Below are 15,227 nucleotides of genomic sequence, written 5' to 3'. Positions count from 1 at the left end.
GACCGAACGTAGAGAATACACCATCCTTCACCGCCTCCGAATCTGGTTCCTGCAGTGGTTAGCGTAGTGGCCCTTCTCTCCACACTGTGCGCGCGCTGTTAGCGACCATGTGGGCTAGATCATGATGGAGACGGACCTTGAAACACACAACATCCTCGAGGTTCCTCCGCGGACCAGGGGGGCCACCAGAGCCGCCCGCACCCGGCGGATTGGGACCTGGGAACGAGCCACCGAATGGACGGTCGAAGTCTGCGTACCTGCCATAGCCCGGTGGAGGGGGGCCAAGATCCCGCCCCGATGGCTGAGGTGGAGGTTCGTACGCCTCGGCAGGGGGTAATTCCGGTTTCGGGCTGGTAATAAAGGTGAGTATATAGGACGTGAGTCGACCGAAAAGTTGTATCAATACTCACTGGCCACGAGGGCAATCTGGGCCTAGCGGGCAGAACCCGGTCAAATACAGCTGGCATGCTACCCTGCGGATGTGTTTACGTGGGCAGTCCGGACCTGACTCATCGACGTCAGGCCACCATTTGTGCAAACTATGCGGGCCACATACCGAGTTTACAGAACCCCCTGTTATAATCCGGGCACTCTATGCGACGCTCCTTAGGGTGGGCATACAAACATTCGTCTCCGGCCGAGCAGTACCCGTATTTTGCATACCACCAGCAGTCCGGCATGCGCCTCAGGTTATACTCGTGCAAAAACTCACAGGCATCACCCTTCTTGCATAGGCCGCGAAGCCAGTGCTTGCAGACGGTGGCCAGGCGTTCTCGCTCGCGGGGATGGGTCGGCAGCTGCTTTGGCGGTTGGAAGTTCTGGGTGGATGGCGTTGTGTGCCTCAGGGGACAATGAAGAAGACCCAAGGGACACCCTGCTGCAGTAAGGGAGAGCCGACATATTTGGTCGTCTGTACAGACAAGCGAGATGTAAGAGACGGAACGGATTGTAGCTACTGGGGAGCAATCTGACCCTTATCAAGCTTGATGCCCAATTCATTCTTTACAAAGAGCTCTTCCTGGAAGTTGTTCTGGTGGAACTGAGGACGTATGATGTCCCGCAAGCCCGAAGGTGTTGTGAGCGGATTCGCCGCGGCGGACGCCATGCTTATTTGTTGTGTGCAATATTAAGTTACGACCTGCCGGGATGGTCGTCGCTGGCCGCTTTGTGGCACCCGAGCCAAGTCTGGTTCTTGCGCGCCTCTCGGAGACTTCCGACTCGCGTGATACAGAGTTTAGACAGCGGCATCCCGGCATGCGAGCGAGCAACGCCCGATTTGGTGATTCTTGAGCGTCGATCAGTGCTTCCGCGAATAACGCCTTCCTGAAAAGGAATAGTCTGGGGTCTGCTCGTCCTGAGGCTTAGATTCGCGGGACCATTGGCTTGTCCCTGCACGGTCATTGGTGCCCCGTTGCCTATAGCGGCCTCTGGAGCCACAGCATTCCCATACTGGCAGGCTTACACAAGGCTTACCGCGCATTAACATGACATCGCTTAATATACTAGTGAGGGGCAGCGTTATCACCCCAGCAACTTGTCCCCCACTTCCCCGCCCTCCTCAACACGAACCGACAGCGCATGGAAGGCGAAGACATCTACTCGGTCCTGCTGCAGGCACGCAACATGACAAGCCTCCTGTGCCTTGCTGCATTCTTTGCATTTTTTGCGTTTCTGTACTATGGGCTTGTGAGACAGAAATCACAACGCCTCCCATTGCCGCCTGGGCCAAAGACGTCGATGTTCGGCTCGGTAGATCTGCCCAAGACATACCCATGGAAGACATATGCGCAGTGGAAGAAGACCTATGGTCTGTCTGATTGGCTTCCGCACCCGGCTTCTCGTCTTTGCCGCGTCTTGACGTTAATAATTGACAGGCGATGTCATATACATCCATGTCTTTGGCAATCCAATAATTGTATTGAATTCGGCAAAGGCAGCCACCGAGTTGCTCGATAAGCGGAGCAGCATCTATTCCTCACGGCCCCAGAGGACCATGGTCAGCGAGCTGTGGGTCATTGCACTTGATTGGCTTCTGCCATTCGAAACTCAGAAATTTAAATCGACTAGCATGGGCTGGGATTGGCTTTTCTCCACTGTACCCTATGGTACATGGTGGAAGCGACATAGGACTTTGTTCCACCAATATCTCAACGCGAACACCACACCCAACTATCATCCCATACAGACGGACGAGACGCATGTGATGCTCAAGAACTTGGCAGCGACGCCCGACAACTTCCTACACCATGTACGAAGGTTGTAACGATCTGGATGTGGTATGTCATGAAGTCTGTGCTGACTTTGACGGCCTCGCAGAACCGGGGCCGCCATTGTTGTAAAGGCAATGTACGGTCATCAGGTTCGTATCTTTGGGGGTCAGGTCAACATGCATCACACGTTAAATCCAGATCTCAGGTTGCGCCCGAGGGCGACGCCTTTGTAGCCCTTGCCGACAAAGCCCTCGCATCTCTTGCGCAGAGCGGGATCTTCGGGACATATCTTGTCGACTACATCCCCCTACGTACGTTTTAGCTTGCTGACCCTTGTCACTGTCGTCCTCATATATTTGTCGTATAGTCAAACACGTTCCCGCCTGGATCCCTGGGGCAGGATTCAAACACCAGGCGTCAGAATGGCGCAAGCTCAATCGCGCGATGCTCAACCAGCCCATCGAGATGGTCAAGCGAGACATGGTATGTACCATATAACCAGATACCATGCAGCCTAATAATGATTGTTTTCAGGCTAGGGGGGCAGCAGTGTCCTCTTTCGCTACCACCGAATTAGAGAAATGGTATAACTCAGGACAAGACCCTGACCAAGAACGGATCATCAAAGACGTTGCGGCAACCACATACGCAGGTATATATCTCCCCTTCCCGCCGATTTCCCCGTTGAATCGAGTGGTAACCTTCCAATTGGTTCACAGCGGGTGCCGATACCGTGCGTGGCATGCATCACTTTGGTCTCGAAAATATTAGCTGACAATTCCCAGTCCGTCTCCGCAGTGCAATCGTTTTTCTTAGCCGTTACCGTGTACCCAAATGTTCTAAAGAAGGCACAGGCAGAGATTGACCGGGTAGTCGGCTCTGACCGTTTACCTACTTTCAACGACAGGATGTCCCTCCCTTACATTAACTGGATAGTCTGGGAATGTCTTCGGTGGAACCCTGGTGAGCGCGGTCAGGCCGCTATTCCCGCGTGGATATCCCGGAGCTCATTGCGGACAGTCACGCCTCTCGGACTTGCACACAGTACCACAGAAGACGACGTGTACGAGGGGTACCATATTCCTAAAGGCACCACTGTCCTCCCGAATGTGTGGTGAGTCAATTTCGGTGACTCAGCGCGCGGCGTCTCACGCAGACCGCAGGAATATCCTCCACGACGAAGCAACGTATCCAGATCCATTTGCCTTCAACCCGGACCGATACGCGGACGCAAAGACTAATACAGAGCGGGGAATCAACGACGTGCCATGGGCCGCCTTTGGCTTCGGTCGTCGGTAAAGCCTCGTCTTCTCCTCTAGGTGTCCTGCTCATGACGACATTTCGCGTGTCTCTCGCCAGGATGTGTCCAGGGCGATGGCTGGCTATCGATACCATTTGGATAGCTGTTGCGACCGCGGCCGCGGTGTTCGATATTTCGGCGCCGCTCGACGCGGAGGGTAGGCCCGTCCAGCAGACAGTGGAGTACACATCGACATTGCTCAGGTATGACAACATTCAGTATACGGAAACCAGCGAGGATGACTTACGAATGCTCCAGTCGACCACACCCCTTCCGTTGCCGCATCGCGCCCCGCTCGGAGGCAGCGGCAGCCCTCATAGAGCAATGCACACAGACATGATTATTGAAAGACAACGATACCACGAATCGGCAAAGTACCTCCCTTGCTTGCATTCTCCTTCACGATACGATACATCGCCGTATGACACATCGTTCCATTACTATTTTCACATTAGGTACATGTCACGTACATCTATCACACAGATGGCACATCACCACGACTGCTACCACACCCCAAGGACAGTTGCCTCGCCTCCCGCTGCCTCAACACGCTCCAAGCCGGCCCTGATCCTGCCATGCAGCGCGCTGTGAGCGATATTGCCGCGGTCTATATACTCCTCGGCCGGTATGCTTGTGGGGTCCTCGAGCTCGATCATGTACACGTCGTCGAAGGGCGTGTCCGTAAGGGACGGCCTCCTGTCTATTCTTGACGCAGGTATGCTGAACGTGGTGAGCAAAGTACTTGTGACAAGATGCAGCAGACGGTTGCGGGACGGCGCGTTCTCCTCCTCCTCAATGTCCTCAGAGGAATTGAGGCTGACGCGCACCAATGCGTGCCGTGGAGGAGGCACTCGGAACCCTGACGGCAGTTTGATATTGAGGGAGTTTGCGAGCAAGTAGAAGCGCGTGGTGTTGGCTGCCGACATGGGCCATAAGTGTTATCCAAGCGGACAGTCATCGTTTGCGCTTACTATCGCTATCCTGAATGCCTTCGTGCAGTATTTCAAGTCCCTCAAACACGGAGGCGCAGAGTGACGAGGATATCGCCGCGCTCTCCAGCGCCCTATCCTCGGGGTCGTCGGAGAGCAGTGCCTGTGCGGCAGCCGAAGTCGAAGGCATCTTGACGCGCGCTGCTCCGGGGAGGTTCGCGGAGAGGAAGCGGGCGCATTGGCCCAACGCCTAAATGCTCGCGGATCAATAAGATTCGGCTACTGAGGCTCGCTGAATCTGTATATCCCACCTGCTCATGGCTCATCACCCGCTGCACATCCTCGAGCTTCACGCCGCGTCGCACGAGGAGTGAATGCCGGACGGCGTGGGTGGTCTCGCCCCTAACGAACTTATGTTGTCCGACCTCGGGAAGACGGAGGAGGTCGTATGTTTCGGTGACTGTTCCGAAAAAACTGTTCTCTTGAGGAATCAGCGCGAAGGGGATTTCCTCAGAGACGGCGTTGAATACGTCTGTGGATTCCCGTTGTGAGCGACCGAGCGAGGAGTGGCTTGTAAGGGAACGCACCTGTAATAGTCTGCCTCTCGATATATTCCACACTGTCCCCAAAAGCGTTGCGGGCGCACTGGTCCCCACATTGGTCATTTGACCACATTATGATCGACGCTGCACCTACTTGATATGAGTGTGACCCTAGAGGTCCGAGGAAGGACAGCTTCGGCAGGTTCGCGTCGTTTGAAGTCATGGAGGAAGCTTGAGGATAGCAAGGGGCGCGACGAGTGGCCTTTATACTCGGGTTAGGTAGATGTTTGATGAGAAGAGTGCATGTTCAAAAGTTGACCCCGTCGGACGCCGTCAGTCAGGCGCCTGCGGTGGACGGGTAAAACGCATCGGAGGCTACTAACTGCGAAGCAGGAACGGCGGACAGACATAGACGCGTGGGTGGATCGGAGAAGGCGCAGTGCCTTTGGGCGGTGGGCTAATACTCTCAGCGGCGTTCGCGATCGGACTCCCAAGCCCACACCCACCGATCGGTCGGAAGGAGGCAAGGTTCGCTCACGCACCACCGGTCATGTCTGCTTCCACTTTCGCGCGATTGCTCACGTAAATAAAATACTACATACATATCTAGTTGACAATGACAGAATGTACAGCCAATATAATACAAGGAGTCTTCGATGTCCACAACGGGCAAACACCTGCGAGGACCGAGGTGTACACCATGATTTGATGTTCCGAGCACCGCCCAACTCCGGTTGCATCGCTGCCAGCTATGAGCAAGAGGGCAGCTGCTTGCATCAGACCGGCAATATCGATTCGCCCACAGTAATCTTCTGGGCTGACTGCGTGTCGTACGTCTCGTCGACCACCTTGGTGATGTTGACAGCAACAGGCCGCATCCGGAACGAAGTCATGTTTGACCCTGAGCTTGAATGGCGAGTTGATGGGCTGGTCGGGGATTGCGCGCGCTGCGCCCAGCCCAAACCCACGCGGACGTTGACCAACATGAAGGTGATGCCGCATACAGTGCAAAGCGTGTCGATGGCCGTATATTGTATATTGCTCCGCAATTGGTAGGAGAGGAAATAGAAGATAGTATATGCCCTGCAATCAAGACGTTGATCACTATCCTTTCAAAGACGCAACACAAAATACTGTACGAGTAAAGTGCGGCGCTTTCGACAACGGTGACCACAGTTCTCTGTTGGTTCGAGATTAGGTACAAGGCATGCAGGAGTAGAACATAAACTATACCATCAAGCGTCCGGAAGCATTCACTGACTCTGGCAACCTCTGGCGAGCGCGCCAAACACGGTATGCAATCCCAACTACAATAGTATTGGCAAGAAATTCAGAAGATTTTGCGGCAGGCTCACCTGAGCTGTACACGTTGGTGCTATTGCATGCGAAAGCGTTTAGCGATCGTTAGCGTCTAGAACAGCCGCCACACATACACGATGGTGAAGCAGTAGTAAGCGTATACCCAACGGCTGATTGATTCCGTGAATACTGAACCCATCCCTACACGCGAAGATTGATATACGACTCCGGGGCCTGCCACTAAGAGAGATTCAGCTTAGGTTAATCTGCACAGTTGACATTGATGGTGTGAAAACTCACCACATAGACCGAGGAATGTACAGACAGGGAGAATGATGATATATTTATTGCAACTCCACACGATCCACAGTCGATAGATCTGTTAAACGATTCAGTATTGCCCCCGACATACCTCGAGCCTGATCGAGGAAACGCTTACAAACAGCACATCTGAGATCATTAATGTTACGAAGAAGAACGCAGTTTTGACTATCTCAGTTGCAGACGAGAGATTGGTCAAGTAGTCGACCGAATCTCTCTCCTTGTGGATGTGAACAAACGCAGCAAACAGACGTGTGACCGTCAAGATCCAATGCTGTCCCGCGAGATTAATATAACGGATAGGCGGGAGAGATTGAACCAACCCCAGTCACGGTCAGTGTAATAATGATAGACCCAAGAATCGCCGGGGTCAGGTATGCCGAACGCACGACCCAATAAAATGAGGACTGGTGCGATCTTGCACGGCTCAAGTGCAGATAGAGAGCGCTGACGGCGAGGACAAGAAAGATGCCATAGAGCATGCTCTCTATAGCAATGGTTGCAAGGTTGACACTGATGATAGACGACTGAGGCATCGTGTGGTATGGAGCGCAGCAGTCTCTAGAGGAGTTAATTGCGACGATACTCGGTGCATATCGTCCAAGTATTTAAACCTGGCGCAGCAAGATTTGATCCCTTGCGACAGTAATCGGCCTTCACATTAGTCCCGCTTATATCAGATTAGGACAGCCAATACGTATGCTAGATGTCGGTAGTGTGTGAACGCTGAAAAGCACGCCGCCTCATCAGTCCTCGGAACAGCCGTAACGCCACGACGAGATATTCAACTCACGTGGCCTTTCATTATTATACTGTATCAATATGAATTATGTGTAAGAGACGGGACGTTCGCAGACGTCAGTGATAGGTTCAACGTACCAATTCTGACCCATTCCAGGCTTCTGCGGTCCCAACCACAATGAACTCGGAACAATACCACACCCACAAGACGAAGAGGGATGCCATTCACAATCGGTGAACGATAATATCATCTGCTGGTAGGTAGAGCAACCTCTTCTCTCGAGATCCTATCGACCTTCGATTGTAGCGTTGGAGCGGACAGAGCCCGCCATGATCATGATTGCTCTGACTTTACGCAAATATCAGACTGTAACCCGTTGACGAAGCGTTGATGATCAGACACACATTCTCTAAATCCTCGGGAGCTTGGCCACACGTAAAGACACAGTGAATAGATATTAACGCACCTATGAGCGCAAAAAGGTAGCACTCAATGCTAGATATGGAATGCTTGAATCTATGCATCTCAGTGAATATCTAGTCCCGTGGTGCACTGGCAGTCGTTCCATTTCATTGCGAACAATACTAGGGGCAAGATGCTCATTTTGAGCTTGACAGATGGGGAGGCCTTCCATCAACACTGCTTAATGCGAGTAAGCGAAGTATAAGCTTTTGGCAGTCGAAGTGTACATACTGGCATGCTGGCATCAAGTGGCCCCGTGATGATCGAAGATGACATCCAGAAGACAAGCACGTTAGGTTTTGGCTTTACACTCTGGGTTTTGCAACACAATCAGAATCATGATACCCCTTATCCATTCTGTTGTAGAAGGAATCAGTCAGATGCAGCTTTGTCCGCGGGAAATGAACGTCGAGCAAGGAACGAAGAGAATAGTCGAGTCGTGAGGATATATATGGGAAGGCGTGTACTTCTGAAATGCTGCCGTGTTTGGCAGCCACAGAAAGTGGAGTTATCGCGGGCTCCAAGTGCCGTGTCCTTTGTTTGCACTGCCCTCAGGCTGAGACTCCTAGTATTGATTTATCGCATTGCTGTCCGCAGGAATCATCCGTCCACAGCCCTATTCTCGCGCACGATTTGGTGGTAGTTGGGAAAGATGAAGTATGCACCGCCTTCGGATTCGAATATCGCCGTCATCATGGGTTGTAGACCTCGGACATCACGTCCGTTAATGAGACTGAACTGGGATGAGGAGCGACTTAACGCAGTAGACAGACGCCGAAGGGTGTGGCGGAGTGATCGAAGACAAGATCGAGGACGTGATTGCAGCATACAAAAAAGGTAGTCCACGGTAGCGTCAGTAGGCGCCGTCTGCTTACGCCGTACCTGCTCAGACCACACTGCTCTATCTGAAGGTCTACTGCCTGTACTGGAGACACGTAACGCTGTGTGTACTACCAGTGTCTCTCATTTTGCTGCTGGATGTACCGTCTCCTTGTCTCATCTCGCCGTTCAACGCTCCTCACTGGCCAGTCAGCTAGGCTTCATCGTGGCACCCTTCGCTCTCCATCCATTCGCCCCCATCCTCCTGTAACATTACCCGCTACCTTCACGCTACGTTGCAGTCTACATACACAGACGGCTATGGCTCCTAGCACAAACGGCATCAAGACTAATGGCGCTCCGACCGAGAGCTTCGGCAACTTTGACCTGGTCAAGCGTCTGAAGCTAGATAGTTCCGACATTGTTTTATCCAAGTGGAAGAGCAGGGTTACTGGGCTGTCTATAGTACATCTTGACTACGATGGTAAGCGACCCGAATTCTTATAGTCGTGTGATCCATGCTCAATACATGTATACTGTGTTGCAGCCCCCATCGTGAACGGATATTTCGTGATTGCAACTGAGAGTACGTACACATACCAAGGCTTGTTTCCCCTTTGTTCCGGCCGGCATGCAGTTTTCGTGACTGTAACAGGCGACCACGGGACCATGCCGTGCTTTGGTCGGATGACTGGCCTGAGGGCACGCTTGTCGCGCCATGCGTACTCTCAAGTCTATATTCTACCAACAACCACTTGCGTTCGGTCTGCGCGGAAATTTTGCGCTCATTGACACGTGCATATCCTAGTTTTCGATGACAGTGGATGTCCTCATACGCTAGAACAGTAAGCACCAGGGCCTCACTGGCCCTTGCAATTTCTCACAAAATCACAGCTTGGTTTTCATGGGCTCCGAGAAATACCCCTACAAGGGTATCATAGACCACCTAGCAAACCGCGGCTTCTCGAACGGAACAAACGCCTGGACCGACACCGATCACACTGCATATACGGTCTCCACTGCAGGAGAGCAAGGATTTTTACAGCTGCTTCCAATATACGTAGACCACATCCTATACCCGACCCTCACGAAGGCGGGCTTCATCACCGAGGTAAATGATTTTTACACAAGGTGCATGCGCTCAATTTGACGCGCTCATACAGGTCCATCATATAGACGGGAAAGGACAAGATTCTGGGGTTGTCTACAGCGAGATGCAGGGCCGCGAAAACACGTCGGGGGATCTCATGGCTCTCCAGTAAGATTCAACCACCGAGGTCATGCACTATACTCACCTTACCCAGGATGCAGCGTCTGTTGAATCCTCCGGGAAGCGCCTACCGAAGCGAGACCGGCGGTCTCATGGAGGCTCTTCGTAAGCTCAAGGTCGAGCAAAGTAGGTCGCCGCGGTATAACCTATATAGCGGCTGTGCTGAAGATAACGCATATAGTCAGGGACTACCACCACAAGTACTATGTGCCACATAACCTCTCGCTTATTGTTGCCGGCAAGCTGGCTTCGGGCACCATATCCCTGCTGAATGTCGTTCAGACCCAAGTTGAACCGTCGCTAGTTGCGCACGAACAAAAGCACGGTCCACGGCCTCAGGGCTGGAAGAGGCCATTCTTGGAGACAGCCAGTGCCCGCAGAGGCCCTATCAAAGAGACCGTCAAGGATACAGTTGAGTTTCCGGAGAAGGACGAGAGTCAAGGTGATGTTCACATTGGGTTCATGGGCCCACCACCCAACGCGTTCCTCGAGCGCAAGGTCTGTCGAGATTCTTGCCGTATGATTTCTCGTGTCTGACTCTACGGACCTTCAGGCACTGGACATTCTCGGTACCTATTTGACGTCGTCCCCTGTTGCTCCTCTCACCAAGGAGTTTGTGGAGATCGAGTCACCCCTGTGGTATGGCTTCTTTTCATTATGCATGTATGCGAATGTCCGTTACTCACCTTCATTTCACAGCACGTATATCTATTTCGGCGAGGACACGCGCGCGACGTATGTCGATCTGCCCGTATACGTCGGTTCAGTCCCTGTGGAGTACATCGATACCTTCGACGAGAAGCTGAAGGCTAGCCTGCAACGGGTCGTAGATGAGGGCATCGATATGAAACGCATGGCCATGGTCATTAACCGTGACGAACGACAGGTAATCCTGGACTTTCCAAATTAGTAGCGGCTTGCTCACTGTCACCCTCAGCTTCGAAGCAAGGTTGAGACTTCCAAGGGTGACACGTTCTCTGGTACTGTGATTACCGACTTCCTCTACGGCGCGGAAGACGGCTCCGAGCTTGGACCATCTCTGGACGAATTTGCACAGTTCGCGGAGCTTCGTGCATGGACTAGCAAGCAATGGACGGACGTACTAAAGAAGTAACTAGGTCGTTCTATCTCATCAATCGCACGCTGAAATGTTTGTCTTGCGCTAGGTACTACGTGGATCCCCCTCGCATTGTCATCCGCGGCAAGCCTTCTGGTGCAATGGCAGATAAACTCGAGCAAGATGAGAAGAAGCGCATCGCAGAACAAAAGGAGCACCTAGGACCCGATGGACTGGCCGAGGCAGCGAAGGAGCTCGAGGGCGCCAAAAAGGAACATGAGGCAGAGATTCCGAAAGACATCTTGACCTCGTTCCCTGTTCCCGATGTCAAGAGCATATCGTGGATTCCGGTGCAGAGTGTGCAGGAGGTGGGCGTGGGTAAGGGCCGCAAGCGGATTGTGCATCCTACTGGCAATGCCGAACTATTGAAACACATTGAGAGCGATGGGCAGACACTGCCATTCTTCGTCCAGTATGACCATGTCCAGGTATGGAAATTTTAAACATTGGCATATGCCTGCACTGATATTCATGTCTTGCTTTCAGTCAGAATTTGTGACGATCAGTGCCTACTTCTCTCTCACAAACATCCCCAATCGTCTACGACCGTGAGTATTTTTCTTTTCATCTCTACCAAATCCTCATCTCCCGCAAGGCATATAACGACGTACCTTGCTTCATTCTTTTCGCTCCCCGTGAAGAGGGGCAATGGACAGAAGCTGACTCACGAACAGGTGGTCAATCAGCTCGACAACGAGACAGTATCGTATGAGATTGGTCTTGGCATAGGAAGTGCCTTTAGTGAGACAATTCGTGTCTCGCTGAAAGTCGAGACAGAGATGTACGAGAGCGCAATAGCTTGGTTGAAAGACCTCATCTATGGCAGTGAGTTCGACAAGGACAGGTGAGCTTGGTCTCGGTAAGGTCATCGCCAAGATATTCAGCCTATTTACTCCAGATTACAAGTCACTATCGCCAAGGTTCAGCAATCGCTGCCGGAGATGAAGCGGGATGGAGACACTGTTCTGTCGTCTGTCTCAACCGACCTGCTGTACAGTAGCAAGTCTACTTCCAAGCACGGAACGGTCCTGCCACAGATTGAGTTTAATCCAAAGCTCGCACAGCAGCTCCAGGAGTCGCCACAAGACGTCATCAAGGACTTCGAAGAGATCAGAAAGTATCGTGAGTACCAATTAAGACCCCTTTTGTCCTCGCCATTGAACTAATAATCTGTACTCAGTGACACAGCCTTCTGGTGTGCGGTTCTCCGTCACCGGTAGCGTTCTGGATCTCAAGCAACCAAGAAGCACGTGGGGAAAGTACTTTGGGGAGCACCTGCCTGTATGTGATCCACCTCACGACTGTATGCCATCAATGACGCTCATAGATCTGTGTAGGCGACCGAGCTTGCGCCTCTGACTTTAGCTGTCGACACTCTCAGCGCCGTCGGAAAGAACCCGGTCAAACAAGTAGGTTCCTGCGTCGTCATGAACGAGCTTAGACTGAGCATTGGTGCTCCCAGGCCACCGTTGTCAGTCTACCTACAATTGAGAGCTCCTATGTATCACACACGGCAAAAGGGATTCAAGGCTTCGCACATCCGGAGTACCCCGCGCTACGAGTCGCATCAGAATTACTCAACGCCACCGAGAGCTTCCTCTGGGTATGTGTGAATAAAGTAATCATTGGCATAATCTTAATGTGTTCTCACAGCGTTACATTCGTGGTTCGGGCCTCGCTTATAGTGCCTATGTTTCCATCGATCTCGAAGCTGGCCTTGTTAGCTTTGGTCTGTACCGCGTGGGTCTTAAAGGTTCCAGTGGCAAAGCGTATTACTTATGACACATCTGAGCAGAGTTCGAATAGTCTGAAGGCTTTTGAACAAGCAAGAACCGTCATGGAAGGTCTTGTTGATGGCACAGTACGTACTTCTGATGTCGACATTGCAGTAGACCTCATTCCGCCCATAGATACCATTTGATAACACCGCGCTTGACGCCGCAAAGAGCAGTATCGTGTATGGCGTCACAAAGGGCGTCTCAACTCCCGGTCGCGCGGTAGGCTTCAGCAAGCTACTGAACATGCTCAGGAAACTGATAACTGGCCTCAGGCAACGAGTTCCTTCTTGAACCAAGCGTTCAAGGGGTTACCCCAGAATTATAACGTGGAGCTTCTCGAGAAGTTCCGAGCTGTGACAAAGGATGAAGTACTTCACGCATTGAAGACACGGTTCTTACCGCTCTTCCATCCTTCATCCTCGATTGCAGTGGTTGTCACTGCGCCATCTAAGGCCAGCGAGATTAGCGAGGGACTGACGGCGATCGGTTTCGATGTCAGCCAAATGACTCTTGAGGCCGATGCTGATGAGGATGGTGAGTCGGACGACGGCAGCGAGAGTGATAGTGACGAGAGCAGTAGCGATGGTAGAAGTAATTAGTGTCATTTGTCCATAACTACATCTACCCTTTTGCTGCATGAATGAAGTAGGGCTTACGAGAGCTACCCCAAGACAGAGCAATCTAGACGTCAACTATGATCGTGAGTTGCTACTAGAGAGTCAGTACTGAATTGCCGCCTGCCGGGTCCGTAGCAGGAGTCGATGAAATGACCTCTATCATCTTCTCAGATGCCTGTCCAGGTCTGAGCTCGACGTTCTCAAGGAAATCGTTGTCGACAAGGAACCGGATAGCCTGAGACAAATTAGACACGGTCATTCGTATCTCTGGAGTGAGTAGCTGCCAGCAACATGTGTGCGTCAGCGTAACTTTCTTAAGGGACATGTTCAGCACTCACATTACGAAGAAGGGAGTGGCGCGATGCGAATGGATTGCACAGCGGTTTTCGAGGCTGTTTCACAAAGGGCCTCCTCGCGGTCTCTGGAGGTTCCGGCACAGCGGTGAGCTCCTGTGTACGTTCTGTTTTTGTGGCATCTTTGTGGCCAGTATCTTGCCCTGTCGTTTCTGGAGACTCTGCCGAGGCAGCTGCCGGTATCTTGGATGAGACGATCTCCGGTGCATCATCCGAATCTGACTCTGATTTCGACTCGTCGCTGTTATACGCCACGGGCAGAGAAGGACGTGCTGTCTCTGGGCGATGAGGTGGAGCAGTCGGCTGCGAAGGAGAGGGCGGCCGTGGTGGTAACGCGTGGACTTGTGTCCTTTGAGACTGCACGCCTCCGTTGCTCCGACCTTGCCAGCCCTGGTCCGTGCCTCTACCCCTGCCTCGACCACGACCACGACCTCGCCCACGCTCATGGTGCGCGCTGTTTTGCGAGTCGTCCAGACGGCGCTTCTTGCGATTTGGGAAGTGGTCATTGTTGAGCGGAAGCTGTCCTCTGGCGATGGCTTCCTGAGCCTTCCTCTCCTTGTCTTCCACTCGAGACGCAGTGGGGTATCTCTTCTTACGTTCTGCAATCCAAGCCTCAATCGCCTCCGGCGTGTCCAGTTTGACGTTGGTGCCCTGGATAGGGATCGGTTTCCTTGACCAGAAGGTCAGCATATAGCCGAAAATTCGAACGCGGTTGGCATGCCTGACCCTTTGAGACTAGGGTCCGCGTCCCAATCCGACTTGCGTTTGCGGTTCTCCCACCCAGAGGGATAGATGAGATGTCGGTCCATCATGTGAATTTCAACCGACTTTTGGGAGCCTACGAAGTTGCACCCGGGCCTCGTGCATCGTGAGTTCCCCGACTGATACCAGTGCGCCTGCGCTTGGCCATAGCCCCCAGGTCTGGCAGTCGGTTGCCGAGGCCGTGAGGACGGTCCAGGGAAGAATGGGTGATTGTGGGAGCTAGGGGTATATGTCGACGATAGCGTGTACCCCTCAGCGGTTACAGCCGGTCCTGACATCGCTGCCTGATACTGTGCGTATGCTTGGGCATAATGAGGGGCCTGAGAGTACGAATACATGGCATGGCTCTGGGCGTACGGGTTGGAGAGCGCAGCCGCCGCTGCATGGGCGATGAAGGCACCAGAGACTGGAGCAGCTTGCTGAGGTGGAGGTACACCTTGAGCATAAGGGTGGCCCTGCATGTTGTCTTGAGACGGATATAAGAGGCACAGCTCGAGTTTATAAGGGCAAGAACGCGTCGCGCCTCAGAAAGTTTTCGGAATTCGGACGCGTCACACACGTGATAGGATAGGAGAACTGTATTCACTACGGCAGAGCAATATATTTTCGTATACCACAATTCATGCTAGGATTACGCTATGCATACTTTTAGTGTCCCTGTCTCGCACATATGCAAGCACACGATAGAATAAAGCACGACAGACGG

The 15,227-nt window shown here is 52.6% G+C and overlaps 6 protein-coding genes across 6 annotated transcripts; 2 read left to right on the top strand and 4 right to left on the bottom strand.

Annotated features, from left to right (window-relative positions):
- Positions 1-27: 27 nt before the first annotated feature.
- POSPLADRAFT_1051585 (hypothetical protein) lies at positions 28-1,105 on the bottom strand (the record flags this gene model as incomplete). Its single annotated transcript, XM_024480183.1, has 5 exons — positions 28-84; positions 137-350; positions 411-504; positions 557-910; positions 973-1,105. 5 exons carry the CDS (start codon positions 1,103-1,105, stop codon positions 28-30), a joined length of 852 nt encoding a protein of 283 aa, XP_024344244.1.
- Positions 1,106-1,623: 518 nt separating this feature from the next.
- On the top strand, positions 1,624-3,850 carry POSPLADRAFT_1129549 (hypothetical protein; the record flags this gene model as incomplete). The annotated part of the gene is made up of 12 exons (XM_024483851.1): positions 1,624-1,807; positions 1,875-2,007; positions 2,068-2,259; positions 2,317-2,359; positions 2,416-2,521; positions 2,578-2,693; positions 2,745-2,862; positions 2,982-3,173; positions 3,231-3,324; positions 3,374-3,505; positions 3,570-3,713; positions 3,769-3,850. 12 exons carry the CDS (start codon positions 1,624-1,626, stop codon positions 3,848-3,850), a joined length of 1,536 nt encoding a protein of 511 aa, XP_024344243.1.
- Positions 3,851-4,013: 163 nt separating this feature from the next.
- On the bottom strand, positions 4,014-5,204 carry POSPLADRAFT_1127124 (hypothetical protein; the record flags this gene model as incomplete). The annotated part of the gene is made up of 5 exons (XM_024483590.1): positions 4,014-4,426; positions 4,482-4,689; positions 4,751-4,971; positions 5,027-5,084; positions 5,136-5,204. 5 exons carry the CDS (start codon positions 5,202-5,204, stop codon positions 4,014-4,016), a joined length of 969 nt encoding a protein of 322 aa, XP_024344242.1.
- A 553-nt stretch (positions 5,205-5,757) lies between these two features.
- POSPLADRAFT_1042660 (hypothetical protein) lies at positions 5,758-8,081 on the bottom strand (the record flags this gene model as incomplete). Its single annotated transcript, XM_024478147.1, has 8 exons — positions 5,758-6,085; positions 6,109-6,161; positions 6,337-6,341; positions 6,581-6,659; positions 6,720-6,875; positions 6,991-7,160; positions 7,810-7,879; positions 8,037-8,081. The coding sequence occupies 8 exons, from the start codon at positions 8,079-8,081 to the stop codon at positions 5,758-5,760; spliced, it is 906 nt and encodes a 301-aa protein (XP_024344241.1).
- An 864-nt stretch (positions 8,082-8,945) lies between these two features.
- Positions 8,946-13,388, top strand: POSPLADRAFT_1128478 (hypothetical protein; the record flags this gene model as incomplete). Its single annotated transcript, XM_024483740.1, has 21 exons — positions 8,946-9,108; positions 9,172-9,210; positions 9,433-9,469; positions 9,519-9,735; positions 9,788-9,882; positions 9,929-10,020; positions 10,076-10,392; positions 10,448-10,533; positions 10,594-10,780; positions 10,832-11,004; positions 11,061-11,439; positions 11,498-11,559; positions 11,607-11,855; positions 11,910-12,133; positions 12,192-12,292; positions 12,349-12,420; positions 12,474-12,614; positions 12,665-12,751; positions 12,807-12,872; positions 12,922-13,008; positions 13,062-13,388. 21 exons carry the CDS (start codon positions 8,946-8,948, stop codon positions 13,386-13,388), a joined length of 3,201 nt encoding a protein of 1,066 aa, XP_024344240.1.
- A 357-nt stretch (positions 13,389-13,745) lies between these two features.
- On the bottom strand, positions 13,746-14,982 carry POSPLADRAFT_1127432 (hypothetical protein; the record flags this gene model as incomplete). Its single annotated transcript, XM_024483626.1, has 3 exons — positions 13,746-13,855; positions 14,140-14,429; positions 14,486-14,982. 3 exons carry the CDS (start codon positions 14,980-14,982, stop codon positions 13,746-13,748), a joined length of 897 nt encoding a protein of 298 aa, XP_024344239.1.
- Positions 14,983-15,227: the final 245 nt, after the last annotated feature.

Source organism: Postia placenta (genome assembly GCF_002117355.1).
Source record: "Postia placenta MAD-698-R-SB12 unplaced genomic scaffold POSPLAscaffold_1, whole genome shotgun sequence".
Classification (NCBI taxonomy): Eukaryota; Fungi; Basidiomycota; class Agaricomycetes; order Polyporales; family Adustoporiaceae; genus Rhodonia; species Rhodonia placenta.
Note: the sequence above shows the minus strand (reverse complement) of the source record. Positions and strands in the feature narration are given on the sequence as shown.